Source organism: Herpailurus yagouaroundi, unplaced genomic scaffold (assembly GCF_014898765.1).
Source record: "Herpailurus yagouaroundi ecotype Mexico unplaced genomic scaffold, PumYag 189, whole genome shotgun sequence".
In the NCBI taxonomy this organism is placed as follows: Eukaryota; Metazoa; Chordata; class Mammalia; order Carnivora; family Felidae; genus Herpailurus; species Herpailurus yagouaroundi.
In genome coordinates, this window is record NW_024412420.1 from 3,579,664 (window position 1) to 3,595,916 (window position 16,253).

The following is a 16,253-nucleotide window of genomic DNA, read 5'->3' on the forward strand; positions in this document are numbered from 1 at the left end:
TGTTGAAGATTTATATTGTTTTCTAATTTTTGTTCTTTGTATAAAAATCTTTGTACCTCTGATCCCTTTTTTAGGGTAGATTCTTAGGAGATGGTTTTCAGATCAAAGGATATGAGAATGTTAACAACTCTTGAGGCATATTGCCTTTGCTATATTAATTTTAATGTCTTATGTTTTGGTACAATTCTTGGATTTTGTGAATTAAGCTGAGGGGTTTTATTTAAGGTTATAAGGAGGGGAAGGCCCAAAGAGTGGTTGTTCTTATATCCCCTGGCCTGATAACCTATAAAAGACCTTCCATTTTATTTTTTATTCATTTTGACTGGCCCAGACTGTATCCCTCCAGGAGCCCTATGCCAGATTAGGCCCCCAGCCTCTTAGTAAGAATTTATACTTCCCCTACCCTAAATATCTTTGGGAGGGAGAGACACAGATCAAGAAATACTGGGATAAGGGGTAAAGCAGGAAAGGATTTGGAGTAAAAAGGGGAGTAAATCCATTCACATGTTAGGAGGTCTCAACTAGAACTGCTAATGTAAGAGGCTGTCTTCCTGCCTCAGTTTGTTTCATTGCTGAGAAGTCCTATGTCAAATTCATGTGGAAGCCTGGAAAATCCAGTTCAGGGTCAGAAAGGTGTTAAGCCATTTTTCTCTTTATGTTTTTTAAGCATTAGTAGAAGCCATTTCACAGCATCATGTTGATGAGCTACCACCACCATCTCAGGAGATGCTTGACGAAATTGGTAAGGGATGTTCAATACAGAATGTACTCCATGGCCCTGTTATGGTCACTGACCACAATATAGTTCTTTGTCTCAGGTGTAGGTACTAGTACAAATGGCCCTAATAAGAAGGTCTAACTGAATGAACAATTCAGGAAGGAGCAGTTTTCCAATAAAGTGGGCCTCACATTACTACTGAAACCTGGCCAGGATATTAGCCTGTGTCTGTTGTCATTTTGTTACTTTAAAGGGCCTATGGTAATGATTCTAAGAAGAATAACAATATTTAAGTGGTTTATTATGATGAAATTGTTTTATTAAAGGAATATTTCACCTCCTTTTGGAACCAAACCAGCTATACCTTGGAGGCCTGAAGTCTGGCTACTAAGGTTGAGACATCCTGTACTTTCAGTTTTGCCATTAGCAGGAGGTATTAGAGGTATTGGCATCATGGATGAATCACCTTCTCAGGGGCAGAGATGTCAGTGGCACAAGATGTAATGAGACCAGAATTTTCCATCTCAGACAGAGACCCAGCTATACCAGCTCAATTTTACTTGTAGCTGGATTGGCTGGCCCTGCCCAGCTGAGCCAATGCTGAAAGTACATGGAGGCATTGGGCCAGGTGGTTTCTCACTTGAAGAGTGAGAAGAGACGTGATTGTTCTCTCCTTGACAGCCTGGTTGACCAGCTTCTTATTCTGAAAGGACGCATCTTGGCAGACCTCTCACAGTCCAGTTCTTGGTATGGGGCCTCTAGAGAATTTCCCGATATGCACCAGCTATTTTTCAGGGTCTCTGAGGTTTTGTGTCTCATCAGGAAGAAGGAGGTAAATGAGGACTTATGTGGTCTGACTCAATGGACAGCTACCATCTAGGCTATCACAACCCCCAGCCCCTGATTATTGGTCTGATGAACTAGGGTGGAGCCAGTCAGAGCTGCCAGACCTTCCTTTTTTCTTTTTCTGTACTCATAGACCCCTTCACCTCATCACACCTCTTCCCCAAAGCCACAGGGTCATAGGGTTGTTGGGTCAGGCTCTTAGGGTGCCTACCCCTTAGGGCTACCCCTAGGGCTTTCCTTCTCTAGAATGCCCCAAGGAGTCCTTGCAAATTCTTTCTCTCCAGTTGTTTTTCTTAGTACAGTAATAGAACTGCTGCTTATGAGAGTAGAGGTCACCCACACATGTCCAGCTCAGATAGATTCTCAGTGTCATTTTTCTTTTGTCATGACTTAAGGCAGTATTTGTAGGCTCCTTTGCGGTTTGACCTTATGATACTTTTCTTCTGGATCCTGCTGTCTTCTCTCTTAGTCACCATATAGACTCCCCCATTTCAGCAGCTGTTAGCAGCCTTCCTCCTAGGTTCCAGCCTCATGGCACAGCTGTACCCCAGCACACTCTGCAGAAACCTTTTCTCATTTTACTCATGGGAATTATCTGGACCAGGTTTCTAGGTGATGTCTGTACAGGTCAGTAATTTCCCAGAAAGACAAAATTGAGAGGTCACTTGGGTAGTTTCTTCTAATAATGGGCACTCCCACCTGATTATTATAAATCATCATTCCATTGTTTCACCTCAAGAGAGCTTTGGAGAGTGACCTGGTGCTGACACCTGTGCTCTTTTGGAGGGCCCACATCCACAGCTCTAGGCTTCTGACAAGGGCCTAACGGGGAGGATCCTCTCGAACTCTAGGATATAGGTGATCTTTTAAGATTAATAAAGGACTATCTTTAACAAGGATAAAAATGAATTTTTTATTTCAAGTTATTTCAAGTGATCAAATGGGGGCCCCTTGATGCCCAGGAGCTGCCAGGAAAGGCCTGCTTCCTGACCTGCAGGAAGAGAGACCCCTGTGCCTGCACACAACAGGGCTGCACCAGGGAGTCCAGGGTCCCTGTGTGTGCCGCCTCGCAGCTGTCTCACTGCTCTGCTGTGGGGAGCACTTGAAGGATACTGTGCAGCCACAAATGCAAAGCAGTATGCAGTTTGGCAGATGCTTGTCTTGGTGTAATGGTCAGTTCTTTAGGAAATGGAAATTATTTTCTTTGCCTTCTATCTTTTCATAAACTAAGTAAAAAAATAGGAAATATAGGCCATAGAGATGGGGGAAATTGGAACCTGCTTTGATGTGTTACAAACTTGACAGAGTATAAAATAAAGATTGACAGCATAAATCTTAGAGCTGGACATCCTGGGTTCAGATCCCATCTCTGCTTCTTACGCTGTGTGTGATTCCAGGCTAGGTCCTCAACCTTTCTTTACCTCCATTTCCTCATCGGCTCAACAGGAGTGACAATCACACGATGAGTCTTGTAAGGTTGTTATGAAGATTGTGAACATGAATCTTGAATGAATGTGTGTAAGTTAAAAACAGTAACTGCCACCTAGGGCTTTGCAAGTGTTACCTATCATTGTTATCATTATTATTTTTATTTTTAGTGTTGGATAGAATTGGATGCTCTAGACCAGTGGTTCTCAAAGGTTATCAGCTGTCAGAATCACCAGGAGGGCTTATAAAATATGATTGATGGGCCCCACCCCCAGAGTTTCTGCCTCAGTAGGTCAGGGATGAGGTCTAAGACTTTGCATATCTAAGTACTGAGTATACTGAGGCTGCTGATCCAAGGACCACCCTTTGAGAACCACTGCCCTAGAGAATGGTATGACATCTGAAGGAAGAAATAAGTTGTGTTTTGCTTTTGTATTATTGTGACAGAGCACTTGAAGCGACAGCAGGCCTCATCCACAGTGTTGCGGGAGAACACAGCAAGTTATCTCGGTGTCACTGTAAATGGTAAGCGAGCTGCCCAGACCCTTTTCATCAGGTCCTTGCTATAACACTGCCCTTGGCAGCACAATGGTACATGTGGGACACTGTGGGCATTGAGGTCAGGCACAATTCCACCTCATTAAGCTGTTTAATGTCTCCGAGCCTCTGTCATCTTCATCTGTAAAATGGGGATGATAATTCTTACCTCCTGGTTTACACAATAGCTCTATGAACAGTGTCTGGTACATTGTAAGATACTGAACAAACTTTCCCTTCATAGGCCCATTGGCAGGATGAAATGAGACAGTATTGTAAAATGCCTGGCATACATTAAAGGGTACTAACTACCTTTCCCCACCCAAATTCTTTCCTTGGGGCTCCAACCTAGAAACATTTACAGGTGAGAATAGGGTGGTCACCCAAAGTGAATCAGTGCAATTTGTTTTCAGGGTGTCTTGGCTCCTCTTTTATGTGCCCTCTGTTTCCTCTGCTTTTTCTGTCTCTCTTGAGTCTTGGCACAGGTAAGGTTTCCTATTGCTTCATCTGGCACCAGAGAGCTCCCAAGACCCCAGAAGCAGCTTCTGTGAATGCAGGCACCCTGCAGACTGCCACCTGGCCCCTGCTCTCCTGGGAAGAAGTAGTGCAATATATACTTCAGGGACCACTGATTAGCTTTAATTTTTTGCACTCCATTTCAAGGCAGGCTTTCTCAATTTGTTGTTGTTCTAATAAAGTTAAGTCTTTCAACCATTTTTAGATCAAAGGCACTTAGAAGAACAAGAAACTAACAGTAAAAAAGAAGATAGCAGTATGCTCTGGACCAAAGAAACTCAGGATCTAGAAGAGGACACAGAGAGGTAACAGAAAAAGCTGGGCTTCTAAAAGGATTTAATAAACTGTATTAGTGTGTTCATTTTTATTCCGATATTGACAAATAAGAATGGGGAAAAAAGGTCTTTCTTCCTACTAGCCTGATAGCCCCTATTCCTAAAGGTTTTTTGTTTTTAATTGTAATTGTGATAAAATACACATAAACATAAAATTTTCAAGTGTACAGTTCACTAGTGTTAAGTATATTAACGTTGTGCAACCGATCTCCTGAACTTTTTCATCTTACAATACTGAAATTCTATGCCCATTAAAAACCCAACTGCTCCCTTTCCTCAGTTCTAGCAACCACTATTCTGCTTTCTGACTACTCTTGATACCTCACATAAGTGAAATCATACAGTATTTGACTTTTTGTAGCTGGTTTACTTCACTTAACATACTGTCCTCGGGGTTCATCCATGCAACATGGTCAGAATTTCCTTCTTTTTAAATTTAATTTTTTAAATTTACATCCAAGTTAGTTAGCAGATAGTGCAACAGTGATTTCAGGACTAGATTCCTTAATGCCCATTTAGCCCATCCCCCCTCCCACAACCCCTCCATTAGTCCTCTGTTTGTTCTCCACATTTAAGAGTCTCTTATGTTTTGTTCCCCTCCCTGTTTTATATTATTGTTGCTTCCTTTCCCTTATGTTCATCTGTTCTGTGTCTTAAAGTCCTCATATGAGTGAAGTCATATGATATTTGTCTTTAACTGACTAATTTCACTTAGCATAATACCCTCTAGTTCCATCCACGTAGTTGCAAATGGCAAGATTTCATTCTTTTTGATTGCCAAGTAATACTCCATTGTACAGATATACCACATCTTCTTTTTCCATTCATCAGTTGATGGACATTTGGGCTCTTTCCATACTTTGCCTACTGTTGATAGTGCTTCTATAAACATTGGGGTGCATGTGCCCCTTTGAGACAGCATACCTGTATCCCTTGGATAAATACCTAGTAGTGCAATTGCTGGGTTGTAGGATAGTTCTATTTTTAATTTTTTGAGGAAACTCCATACTGTTTTCCAGAGTGGCTGCACCAGTTTGCATTTCCACCAGCAGTGCAAAAGAGATCCTCTTTCTCCACATCCTCACCTGAGTTGTTAATGTTAACCATTCTGACAGGTGTGAGGTGGTATCTCATTGTGGTTTTGATTTGTATTTCCCTGATGAGTGATGTGGAGCACTTTTTCATGTGTTGGTTTGCCATCTGGATGTCTTCTTTGGAGAAGTGTCTATTCATGTCTTTTGCCCATTTCTTCACTGGATTATTTGTTTTTTGGGTGTTGAGTTAGAGAAATTCTTTATAGATTTTGGATACTAGCCCTTTATCTGATATTTCGTTTGCAAATATCTTCTCCCATTCCATCAGTTGCCTTTTAGTTTTGCTGATTGTTTCCTTCGCTGTGCAGAAGCTTTTTATTTTGATGAGGTCCCAATAGTTCATCTTGCTTTTGTTTCCCTTGCCTCTGGAGATGTGTTGAGTAAGAAGTTGCTGCAGCCAACAGAATTTCCTTCTTTATTTATATTTGAGAGAGAGAGAGAGAGAGAGAGAGTGCGTGTGTGTGTGTGTATGTGTATGTGTGTGTGTGTGAGCAGGGAGGGGCAGAGAGATAGCCGGAGACACAGAATCCGAAGCAGGCTCCAGGCTCTGAGCTGTCAGCACAGAGCCTAATGTGGGGCTTGAACTCACAAACTGAGATCATGACCTGAGCTGAAGTCAGACACTCAATCAACTGAGCCACCCAGGCACCCCGAGAATTTCCTTCTTTTTTAAGGCTGAATTACAGTGTGTGTGTGCGTGTGTGTGTGTGTGTCTGTGTGTGTGTGTATCAAATTTTGTTTATCTGTTCATTTATTGGTAGACACTGGGTTGCTTTTACCTTTTTGCCTACTGTGAATAATACTGCTGGAATATGGGTATACAATATTTCTCCTGGACATCCTGCTTTCATTTATTTTGGATATGTAACCTGATGTGGTAATGCTGGATCATATGGTACATCTATTTTTAATTTTTTGAGGAAATACCATACTGTTTTCCACAGCAGCTGCACCATTTTACATTCCTACCAACAGTGCACAAGGGCTCCAATTTCTTTACATCCTTGCCAGTACTTGTTATTTTCTGTTTTTTTGATAGTACCCATTCTAATGGAACAAGTATGAGGTGATATCTCATTGTGGTTTTGATTTGCATTTCCCTAATTAAGAGTGATGTTGACCATCTTTTCATATGCCTCCATGGCCATTTGGCAGGCAAGAATTCTACCACTGAACCACCAGTTCTCCAGGTATCCATGGCCATTTGTATATTTTCTCTGGAGAAGTAACTATTCAAGTCCTTTACCCATTTTTTAATATTTTTTTCTTGTCAAGTTGTTTTTTGTTTTTGTTTTTCATTTTGTAAGGCAGACACAGGCTTCAGCTTCTTTCAAGACGTTTTATTATTTTTTAAATTTTTAAAAAATATTTTTAAATTATTTATTTATTTATTTTTGAGAGATACAGAGTGAGTGGGGGAGGGGCAGAGAGAGAATCCCAAGCAGGCTCTGCACTGTCAGCACAGAGCCTGATGTGGGGCTGGAACTCACAAACCATGAAATCACGACCTGAGCTAAAGTTGGAGGCTTAACCAACTGAACCACCCAGGCACCCCTAAAAGTATTTTTATATTTATTTTGAGAGAGAAAGAGAGAGAGAGAGTGTATGTGTGTGTGAGAGAGTGAGTGAGCATGAGTGGGGGAGGGGCAGAGAGAGAATACCAAGCAGGCTCTGTGCTCACAGTGCAGATGAGGCTGACATTAGGCTTGATCCCATCAACCATGAGATCATGACCTGGACCAAAATCAAGAGTCCAACACTTAACTGACTGAGTTACCCAGGTGCCCCCAAACATTTTAATTAAAGGCCTTGGAAGAGAAGTTTTAGATCTTTGTGGCCAGATAAGAGAAAATGGGGGCAGCCATCCAGACAATTCAGTCTAAAAACACAAGGTTGCCTCGAGAAACCCGATTCTGTTCCCAATTCACTTCAGCTCACCTCCTGTGCCTCCTGACTTCTCTTACCTCGCCCTAACCATCATTCAGGGCCAGGACTGGCATGAAGCGAGTGAGACACTCCTTGGGCACAAAATTAAAGGAGACACCAAAAAATTCAGGGTCAAGATAAATTGTTTGAATACATTATTTTAAAAAATAAAAACTGATGCCAAGAAATCAATGATGAGCAAAGTATCTAAATTTTGTTGAAGAAAAAGAGGATCTGAACTTGTCCTTGCAACACTTGCCTTATCCTAATCCTGGTCCTGTGGATCCTTAAGGTAGCCCTGCAGAATTCTTTCAACTGCAAATGATGGATAACTCTACCTTCATGCTTAAATGAGTTTGTCTCACACAGGAGGCACCTGGGACTCCACAGGTTGGCAGGTCATGCCTTGTGTAGCAGCTCAGTGATGCCACCAGGGACTTAGACTCTTTGGATATTCCTGCTCTGCTACCTTACTATGTTGGCTTTTATTTTCAGACTTGTCACCTCCTGGTTTCAGGATCGCTGCTATCTACACACCAGGCAGGTGGGGAAAAGGAATATTCTGACTCTGCCCCTTTTTTATCTGGAAAGCAGAAACTTTCCCAGAAGCCCTCCCAGCAGATGCCCACTTATATTACACTGGCCAAATGTGATGCATGACCACCCTCATTTGCAAGGGAGACTAGAAATTGAGGTTTTAGCTTTTCAGCTGCTATAGAAGAGGAAGGGAAGGAAGAAGGGTGCTACGAATAACTTTTAGGTAGTGAATCTAGTTCCTGCCCCACTCTTTAAAGGCTAAATTATTCTCTATGAGGAAGAAAAAGAAAGAGACCTGGAAGGGAAAGTTTGGGAGGTGGAAGAGGAGATGAGCCCTGGGACCTGCAAGGAAGGTCCTGGGGAGACAGAAAAGACAAGGGCAAAGGGAGAGGAAGAGAAATACATTTTAAAAGTTTTAGAAATCTTTTTATCTATAATGTATGATGTAACTCCAGTCCTCCCATCTCCTCAAAACACCTTCAGTAAAAATCTACATCATTATTCAAGCCAAGGAAGATTAGCTCAAGAAGGCCGAGTTAAACTTGGTTGTATAAAGTACTTTACATGTGGGGCGCCTGGGTGGCGCAGTCGGTTAAGCGTCCGACTTCACCAGGTCATGATCTTGCGGCCCGTGAGTTCGAGCCCCGCGTCGGGCTCTGGGCTGATGGCTCAGAGCCTGGAGCCTGCTTCCGATTCTGTGTCTCCCTCTCTCTCTGCCCCTCCCCCATTCATGCTCTGTCTCTCTCTGTCCCAAAAATAAATAAACGTTGAAAAAAAAATTAAAAAATAAAGTACTTTACATGTGATCAAAAGTTAGCTACTATTATTATTTTCCAAAAGGGCTGGCTGTGCTGGACATAGATAGATGCCCAGAGTGGGACTTTTCAGGCCTTCTGAAAACACTGTGCATCCTTTAGCTTCAGAGGCAGTTCTTCATTCAAAAAACTTATAGGAATGAGTGTACAGTTCTAGCCCAGGGTGGAAATTAACTTAATGGCCTAGAATTGAGACTGAGTCTGGCATTGGACTTTGGGAGGTGGCTATTCTCATGGGTGCTGAGGCTTTTTATTAAGAAGCTAAAGAAGAGTTTTTGGTGTGCATCTAAATTGTATGTAAGTGACCTCTGCAACTGTAAATACAATCTCACCTAGCTATCATTTTCTTATCTGTACAGTGAAAACACACGTTTTAAGGTCCTTTCCCACTCTAAAACACTGTACCTCCTTGTCATGGAATAAGAATTGTCTCCGTTCTCTTCACTTGTCCTTGGACAGAGCTCACTCTACTCTTGATGAGGACCTAGAAAGATGGCTACAGCCACCTGAGGACAGCACGGAGCTACAGGATCTCCCCGGAGGCTCTACAAGGTTATTGTTTTCCATCAGGGGGTCATTTTCTTTTTTGTCAAGAAGGAGGACTAGATTTTAGTCTTTAAAAAAAAAAATACCTTGACTCTTTGGAGAATGAGTGTTTGTAGATAAGCCAGCCTTGACTCCTGTCTGCCCCTCTTCCTCCACACACAGTGCTCAAGATGCTGATTAGCAGATTGATATCAGTATACAGAGAGGCCTCTAAGATTGCTATACCTTGGCCTTGTCACCTTCAACATTTTCATCAGCCATTTGAATTAAATCAGAAAAGGCACGCTTATCAAATTTTTAGGTAACAAAAATCTAAGAATGAATACGAATGTGATAGGTGATAGACTGGATTCAAAATGGCCTTGACAAGTGGAAATGTTAAATGCTTCTAAAAGATGAAAGTGAGCATTCAGATGTGTAGAATGCAAGGGATCTGACCTAATGGAGAATTTTTGACTGGAATCTCCTCCTCACTGGTTTTATTGAAGGTAGGAAGTATGTTGTTTTATTTTTATATGCTCAGCACTTAGCATGCATTTTGAGACATGGTAAGAATTCAAAAAATTTTTCTTGAAGAAGGCATAAATAGCGACTCCATGAGGCCTCATTGATGCAGTTGCTAAAATGGTCAATGCAGCACTAATGCTGAACAAACAACAGTGTCTTGCCCAGGCCAAGGTGATGTCTCATGCTAAAGAGAGGACTCGTAGGACACAGTGTGGGGTTACTTTCTGGGCAAAATATTTTATTACTTTTTAAAATTATTTATTTATTTATTTATTTTGAGAGAGAGTGAGGGAGAGGGGCAGAGAGAGAGAGAGAGAGAGAGAGAGAGAGAGAATATCCCAAGCAGGCTTTGCACTGTCAGTGCAGAGTCTGGGTGCAATATTTTATTTTATTATTTTATTTTATTTTATTTTATTTTATTTTATTTTATTTTATTTTATTTTGTTTTGTTTGTTTTATTTTAAAGATATAGGCTTGTTTTTTTAAAGTGTATCTATTTTGAGAAAGAGAGAGCAGGGGAAGGGCAGAAAGAGAATCTCAAGCAGGCTCCACACTGTCAGCACAGAGCCAGATGTGCTCAAGCTCACGAACTGTGAGATCATGACCTGAGCCGAAATCAAGAGTCAGATGCTTAACTGACTGAGCCACTCAGGTGCCCCTGGGTGCCGTATTTTAAAAGCGATGTTGACAAACAGAAGAGGGTGGCCATCGAATAGTCAGAGGTCTGAAAACCATATCATGTGAGAATAGCTGAAGGAGTTGGGGAGGCTCAGCTGGAGAAGTGCAGGTGGAGTGGAGAATATTTGATAGTTACCCTCAAATACCTGAAATGTAAAGTTAAGACAGTCAGCTTACTCTCTTCTGCCCCAAAGACCAGAGCTAGTGACTAGAAACTGCAGTTCGAGATTTTATCCAGTAAAGCACATGCTTTTTAATAGCTATTGCTATCTGATAGAAAAAGCAGGTGCCTTTACAGTTTATCAACAGCTCCTCCCACTCAAGCACAGGCTAGACAACTCTGGTTCTGGGCATTTGGACAGAGGTGGAAGAGAACCTGAAGGCTTCCTCCAATTGTAGAACCTATGATTCTATTAGAGATTAGGAGGGAAAAAAATCATTTTTGCTTTAGGTGGCTTTATTTTCTCTCTTGTTTTACATATTTTGTTTTGAATATTTAGTAAATAAAAAAAGAATAAAAATCCCTGTACAGTGTCAAATTGGTTCAGCCAGCATCTGTTGAGTGCTGACAACCAAGTGCTGTGCTGCAGGAGCAGAGGAGTGGGATGTCTCTGCCCTTCAGGAGCTTACACTTGAGCAGGGGAGATGATTTCTGCTTACTAGTTTGGCAAATATGGTCTTAAATTGTTAGATACTTCAATCAGAGATACTTGAGAGTTTCAGGAAATGAAGTAAGGTAATAAAATAAATGGTGGTTACAAAAAAGGGCACCAATTACAACATAAGTGAAATGGTTTTGTTGGGAAGGGAGGTAGATAATATAGCCTAGAGGTTGATAGAGTCTGAATCGGACTGCCTGGGTCAGATCCCAGATCCAGGATTCCTGAGGCACATAACTTCTGTGTACCTCAGTTTCCTTATTACTTGCTGGGAATGGTAATGGTAACTATATAGTTGTGATAAGAATTAAATGGCTTACTGTACATTATAGCACATGTGCCAATGCCTGGCCAGTAGTGCTAGCTATTATGTTTCCTTTGGAGTAGTCCTGTTACCCTGGCCATTGTGCATATGGTTTGATGCCCCAAATCATTGTCTTTGAAGGGAGGCAAATACCAAGGATCAAGAAGTTGGTGAAAAGAAGAGAAAAGGGGAAGAAAGCTTCAAGTCAGAGAGAAGGAAATCAGACAGCTTTTTAGGCAATTCTGAAGAAGGTATGAATGAATGGTTGTTTATAATGTAACCTGGAGTCCTTGGGCTATGATGAGCATCAGAGTTATTTAGAAATATTTCCCAGATGCTATACATAATCCTTCTATGCTTTCCTCCTGTAGTTCAGCCCAGGTTTTCTGTTAATTGCCAGTTACACCTTAATCACAAAACAGTAACATCCTATTTTATTTCTAAAGCAAGCCTTTGGCCAATCTCATCATCTTGTCTTGCACATTGTCTAGAAAGATGTTTTGCTTCTAATTGTCTAATGTCTTCAAAAGAGTTCTAAATTTAGCTCACACAGAGGCTGCAGAATCTGAGAAGGAATTATAAACTGTGGAATTTAAGTGGAATCTACAAATAATGTGAAAGGTACAAATTGATCTTAATTTCAAAACTATTTTGATAGAGCTTTAGGCACCATTCACAAATGACACCCTCCTATATTTAAGTTCCTCCTACTTAAGAAGTTAGAGATACTGATTTTTTCAGAACACCTGGAATCCCTTTCATTCCTTCGCCAATTCATTCTCATTCTCCTTTCTCTGCCCTATTTTGTGCTTTGTGAACTATCTCCTGGGCTTTCTGGCCAACAGGCTTCCTGTTGGCCAGTGGGAAGAGGGCAGAGGAGTGGTTGGGTATTACTTCCCCTACCTGCCTACTTCAGCACCTTATCTCTGGATAGAAGTGGTGTCCCTTCACCAGCACAGCTTCTGTAAGGCAGCCTGTCCTCAGTTCCAGCTCTCACTGGGTTCCAGTAACTGTTCTGCCCTAGCTCCACCCTAGTCCCTTTTGACTTAGCATTGATAATGGCTTCCCACTGCTGCTAGTCACTGGGTGCCTTGCCATCCTTTGTTTGCTCCCTTAACTCTGACTATACCTATGTAAGTAGTCACTTCATTAAAGGGCCTGAGAGTGTATTCTTTTTCCTCTGGGACCCTGGACTGGCACAGGACCCAGAGTGTGTAAGCATTTAGCTAGTGTTGAATTCACTGAGAACATAATGCAGAGACTTTGTGAATTAACATCATTAGTATCCATTGCTGTGACAGGGAGCTGCAGAATGTTAGGTGGGGAAGCCCATTAACTATTTTTGGAAAGATTCTGTCTCTAGCAGAAAACAACTATTACCGGTAAAACAGTCCACCCTAAACTAGAGAGAGAGCATTAAAGCAATTTCTGGATACTGGCACCTTTAGACCCAGAAAGTAACCTGGTTGTGTTTTCTTCTTTCTATATTTCATCAAGAGGAACTAAAACCCTGTTTTTGGAAGCGACTGGGTTGGTCTGAACCATCCAGGTAATGAGTTGGCATATGTTTGTAGGTCCAAGTTCACTGTCTCTAGACCACATGAACAGGCTTTAAACATTTATCAGCATGTAAATAAACATTAATGTTAAAGTTATTGATAAAGTTGTTTGAATGATAATTAATTCAAAGTTGCTCAATTTTTTATGTGTTAATGTTTACAGCTAATTAAAATACAAGGTGAAATTAATGCCAGATTTGATTAAGTCATCAGTAGAGTCCGCACAAGAACAGTTTTGGACAGAGGGAGGACAGGATGATGCTATCAATTGCTTTGTAGTCATTGTACGTTCCCATGACATACTAATTGATTATCCCCCTTGACTATAAAGATCAAAATCCCTTCCCTTGAACTCAGTTGAATAGAAGGAAACTGTTGTTTGTGTCTTTAAAAAACATAGATACTCACTTGAAACTCTTTTTTTGTGTGTGTTTAAAAAATACACAGAATAATCGTGCTGGATCAGAGTGACTTGTCAGACTGATGGGAGTTGGATCGTACATGAACCCCTGGCCTGAGTTTGAGCATCCTGCTTGTGAGCTCCCGTCTCTCCTCATCTGCTTCAGTCACCATCAGGGCAGTGATTCTGTAGCTCACACTTTGTTCAGCTGCCACAATAGACAGAACGGCTGGCCCTGTCTGCACCGCAGTTAACCATCTGTTTTCAGTTCAGATTTCTGAAAAGTGAAAGGTAGCTTTTATTGTAAAATTTCCTCATTGTTCCCAGAATGGCTTTGGTTTTGGTTTTGTTGGTACAGATTTTTGAAAACTTTAATTCCTGTTATATAATAAAATGTTTACTTTTAATACCATTTAGGTTTTAGCTGTGTAAGATATTTCTGTGTTTTAGTTATTGGGAGAGGAACTGCCACCCAAAGAGGCTTCAATATCTGTTATAAAGTTTGACAGATAAGCAATGACTGCTACCACCTCTCATATAAGCCAGCACCAGTCATCCATAGTTTAGAACAGAAATACTGCCCTCCTCTTGGCCAGGATTGTCATATTCCCATTCCAGCTAGAATTTACTTACATGATGAAAGTACAGGTCGGAGTAAAAGTCCAAGATATTTTGAACCCTTTAAAGTGAATAAACATCATTTCTGAGTATTTTGGATTGTATACCTCACATCATTTGTGTCTTAGAGGAGTGAAATTGTGGGAAGATGAAGATCACAACGTTTTCTCTAATTTAGCCTCTAGTGACTCCTGGGCAGATGCATACATGTGTCTGGCATGGTATTTAGAGGATTGATACACCTTCATCTGCCTCAAGTTTGGAGCTTTTACATGTGAATAAAAACCTTTTCTTAGAAGTTATGTGCTGTTGTGCAGTACTAGCCAGCTACCAGCTAACATTTTATTCTTAGCAAGTGAATGATAGGTCTTTTGTTTGTGAAAACTGGATAGTTCCTGTTGAGGATGGTCATATCATACAGTTTTTATTAGCACCCCAGAATTCTACCCTGCACAAATAAAATAGGAAGGTACAAATCTATGTGACTACTTTGAAACAAGGAAACAGTTGCTTGCCACTGTAACCAGAGCAAAACCAAAGGAAATTACTTTACAAATAATACTGTGTATAAGAAACTTGGGGGGATACGGAGACTTGTAATACATAGTACTTCCTCTCAAAAACTTTTAATTGGTGCAACAAAACCAACATACATAAAAATGTAAGGACTTTGTGTCCAGGACCCACAGGAAAAAAAATGTATGGAGTGATAGACATATCATGTTAGTGAGTTTTGATATTACAGCATTATCTATTAGTATTCATAAAGGCTACAAGTCCTACATAAACTCTCACTGATGTGGTTTATAATCACTAATATTGGCCAACATTAACAATAATAATGTTGGTAGATAATGTTTATTGGTTGTGGAGTAACTGTTAGGTGCCAGGGTTCCATGATCTTCCCAAGACCATACTGGAGCAAACATGTTTGTATACTTCACAGTAAAACAGAGTAGCTTTCCCTGAGGCTGTAGTTCAAGAGTGCCCTGCACACTCTTGGAAGTGAACCAAGAGCAAATTTAAGTTAAAACTGATGGTGATATATCCTTTATGAACTTAGTCCCCATCCTCACATCTGTCCGGTGGGTTTGGTGCTGAGTTTTTAGAGTATACGGAGTCCTTCACTTTTCCTCAATATGTGGAAATATAATGAATACATAAACGGTTCTAGACACATAGTAGATGGCTAATAAATTATTGTTGGCTCACTATTGAATGGAATTTTCCCCTTGGAAAATTTGATTATTAGAAATTTCCAGATTAGATTTTAGTTGCTGTTGTTGTTGTTATTGTTTTCAAATACATAGCTTTTGGCCCTTTTCTGGATGCTAATAGTACTGTTTTATAGGTTGCTATTAGAGGGGTGTTTTAGTTGTGCCTGGCTGCCTCACTCAGAGGAGCATGTAACTTGATCTCATGCCCTATGTTCAAGCCCTATGTTTGGTGTAGAGATTACTTAAATAAATAAACTTAAAAAAAAAAAAAAAGAATTGGGTTTTAGAGATGTGCCTCCCAAGAACTTAGAAATAAGTTGGTCCTCTGGGAGTTATATAAGTAAAAATCCAGTGTCCCACTGAATATGATTAATTGTATAGTGGAGTAAAATTAAAGGACCTTCTATAAATGTGTGACTTAACAGATATTTGGAAATAATATTGAAAAAATAGAGTAAGGAGGAGGGATGTGTCCTACCAGATGTGAAAGCATAGCATAAGGCTGCAATAATTAACAGAATATGGTATTGACATCAGAATGGAAACCTGATCCTTTAGTTCCATCTCCACCCCTTTCAGTTGTTGTCATGAAATTACATCTTTATGTAAAGTGTGGCCAAAAATAAAAGATAATATTTTTAATGTGTTACTCTCTTAAATTATGTAAAAAATAAACCAGGATTTGGAGTTATAAATCAAAGTTACAGTAACACTAACTTTTATACTAATTACTGCTGTTTTCTTGCTTTAAATGTATTGATCTCCTAAATCATGGAGAAAACAAAAAGTGCAGTTACAAACCATTGTAATGGTTGTAACCAAAATTAGTATAAAAACTAATACTGGTTTTTATAATTGCCCATGTACTTACCTTTATTGAGACCTTTTATTTCTCCATATGGCTTTGAGTTACTGTGCAGTGTCCTTTTATTTCAACTTGAAGCATTTCTTGAACATTTCTTGTAGGGTAGATCTAGTGCTTACAAACTCCCTCAGCTTTAGTTTTTCTGGGA

General features: G+C 40.4%; 1 protein-coding gene and 1 long non-coding RNA gene across 6 annotated transcripts in view; one reads left to right on the top strand and one right to left on the bottom strand.

Moving 5' to 3' along the window:
- Nucleotides 1–14,115, top strand: part of TEX14 (testis expressed 14, intercellular bridge forming factor) — a 109,651-nt gene extending 95,536 nt beyond the window's left edge. For 3 of the 5 annotated variants that reach the window (XM_040496993.1, XM_040496996.1, XM_040496994.1), the window contains 7 exons: nt 668–742; nt 3,440–3,517; nt 4,251–4,350; nt 9,212–9,304; nt 11,588–11,697; nt 12,944–12,995; nt 13,453–14,115. In XM_040496993.1, the coding sequence (XP_040352927.1) occupies nt 668–742; nt 3,440–3,517; nt 4,251–4,350; nt 9,212–9,304; nt 11,588–11,697; nt 12,944–12,995; nt 13,453–13,489 (545 nt within the window). In that variant the 3' untranslated portion in view covers nt 13,490–14,115. Of the gene's footprint in view, nt 1–667; nt 743–3,439; nt 3,518–4,250; nt 4,351–9,211; nt 9,305–11,587; nt 11,698–11,990; nt 12,068–12,943; nt 12,996–13,452 lie in introns of those variants that run through there. The other 2 variants (XM_040496995.1, XM_040496997.1) reach the window with 2 other exon arrangements.
- On the bottom strand, nt 13,402–16,225 carry LOC121044720 (uncharacterized). The gene is made up of 2 exons (XR_005797440.1): nt 16,112–16,225; nt 13,402–13,682 (listed from the first exon to the last, which is right to left on the bottom strand). It is a non-coding gene; the product is annotated as an uncharacterized LOC121044720 (long non-coding RNA).
- Between the last annotated feature and the right edge of the window lie 28 nt (nt 16,226–16,253).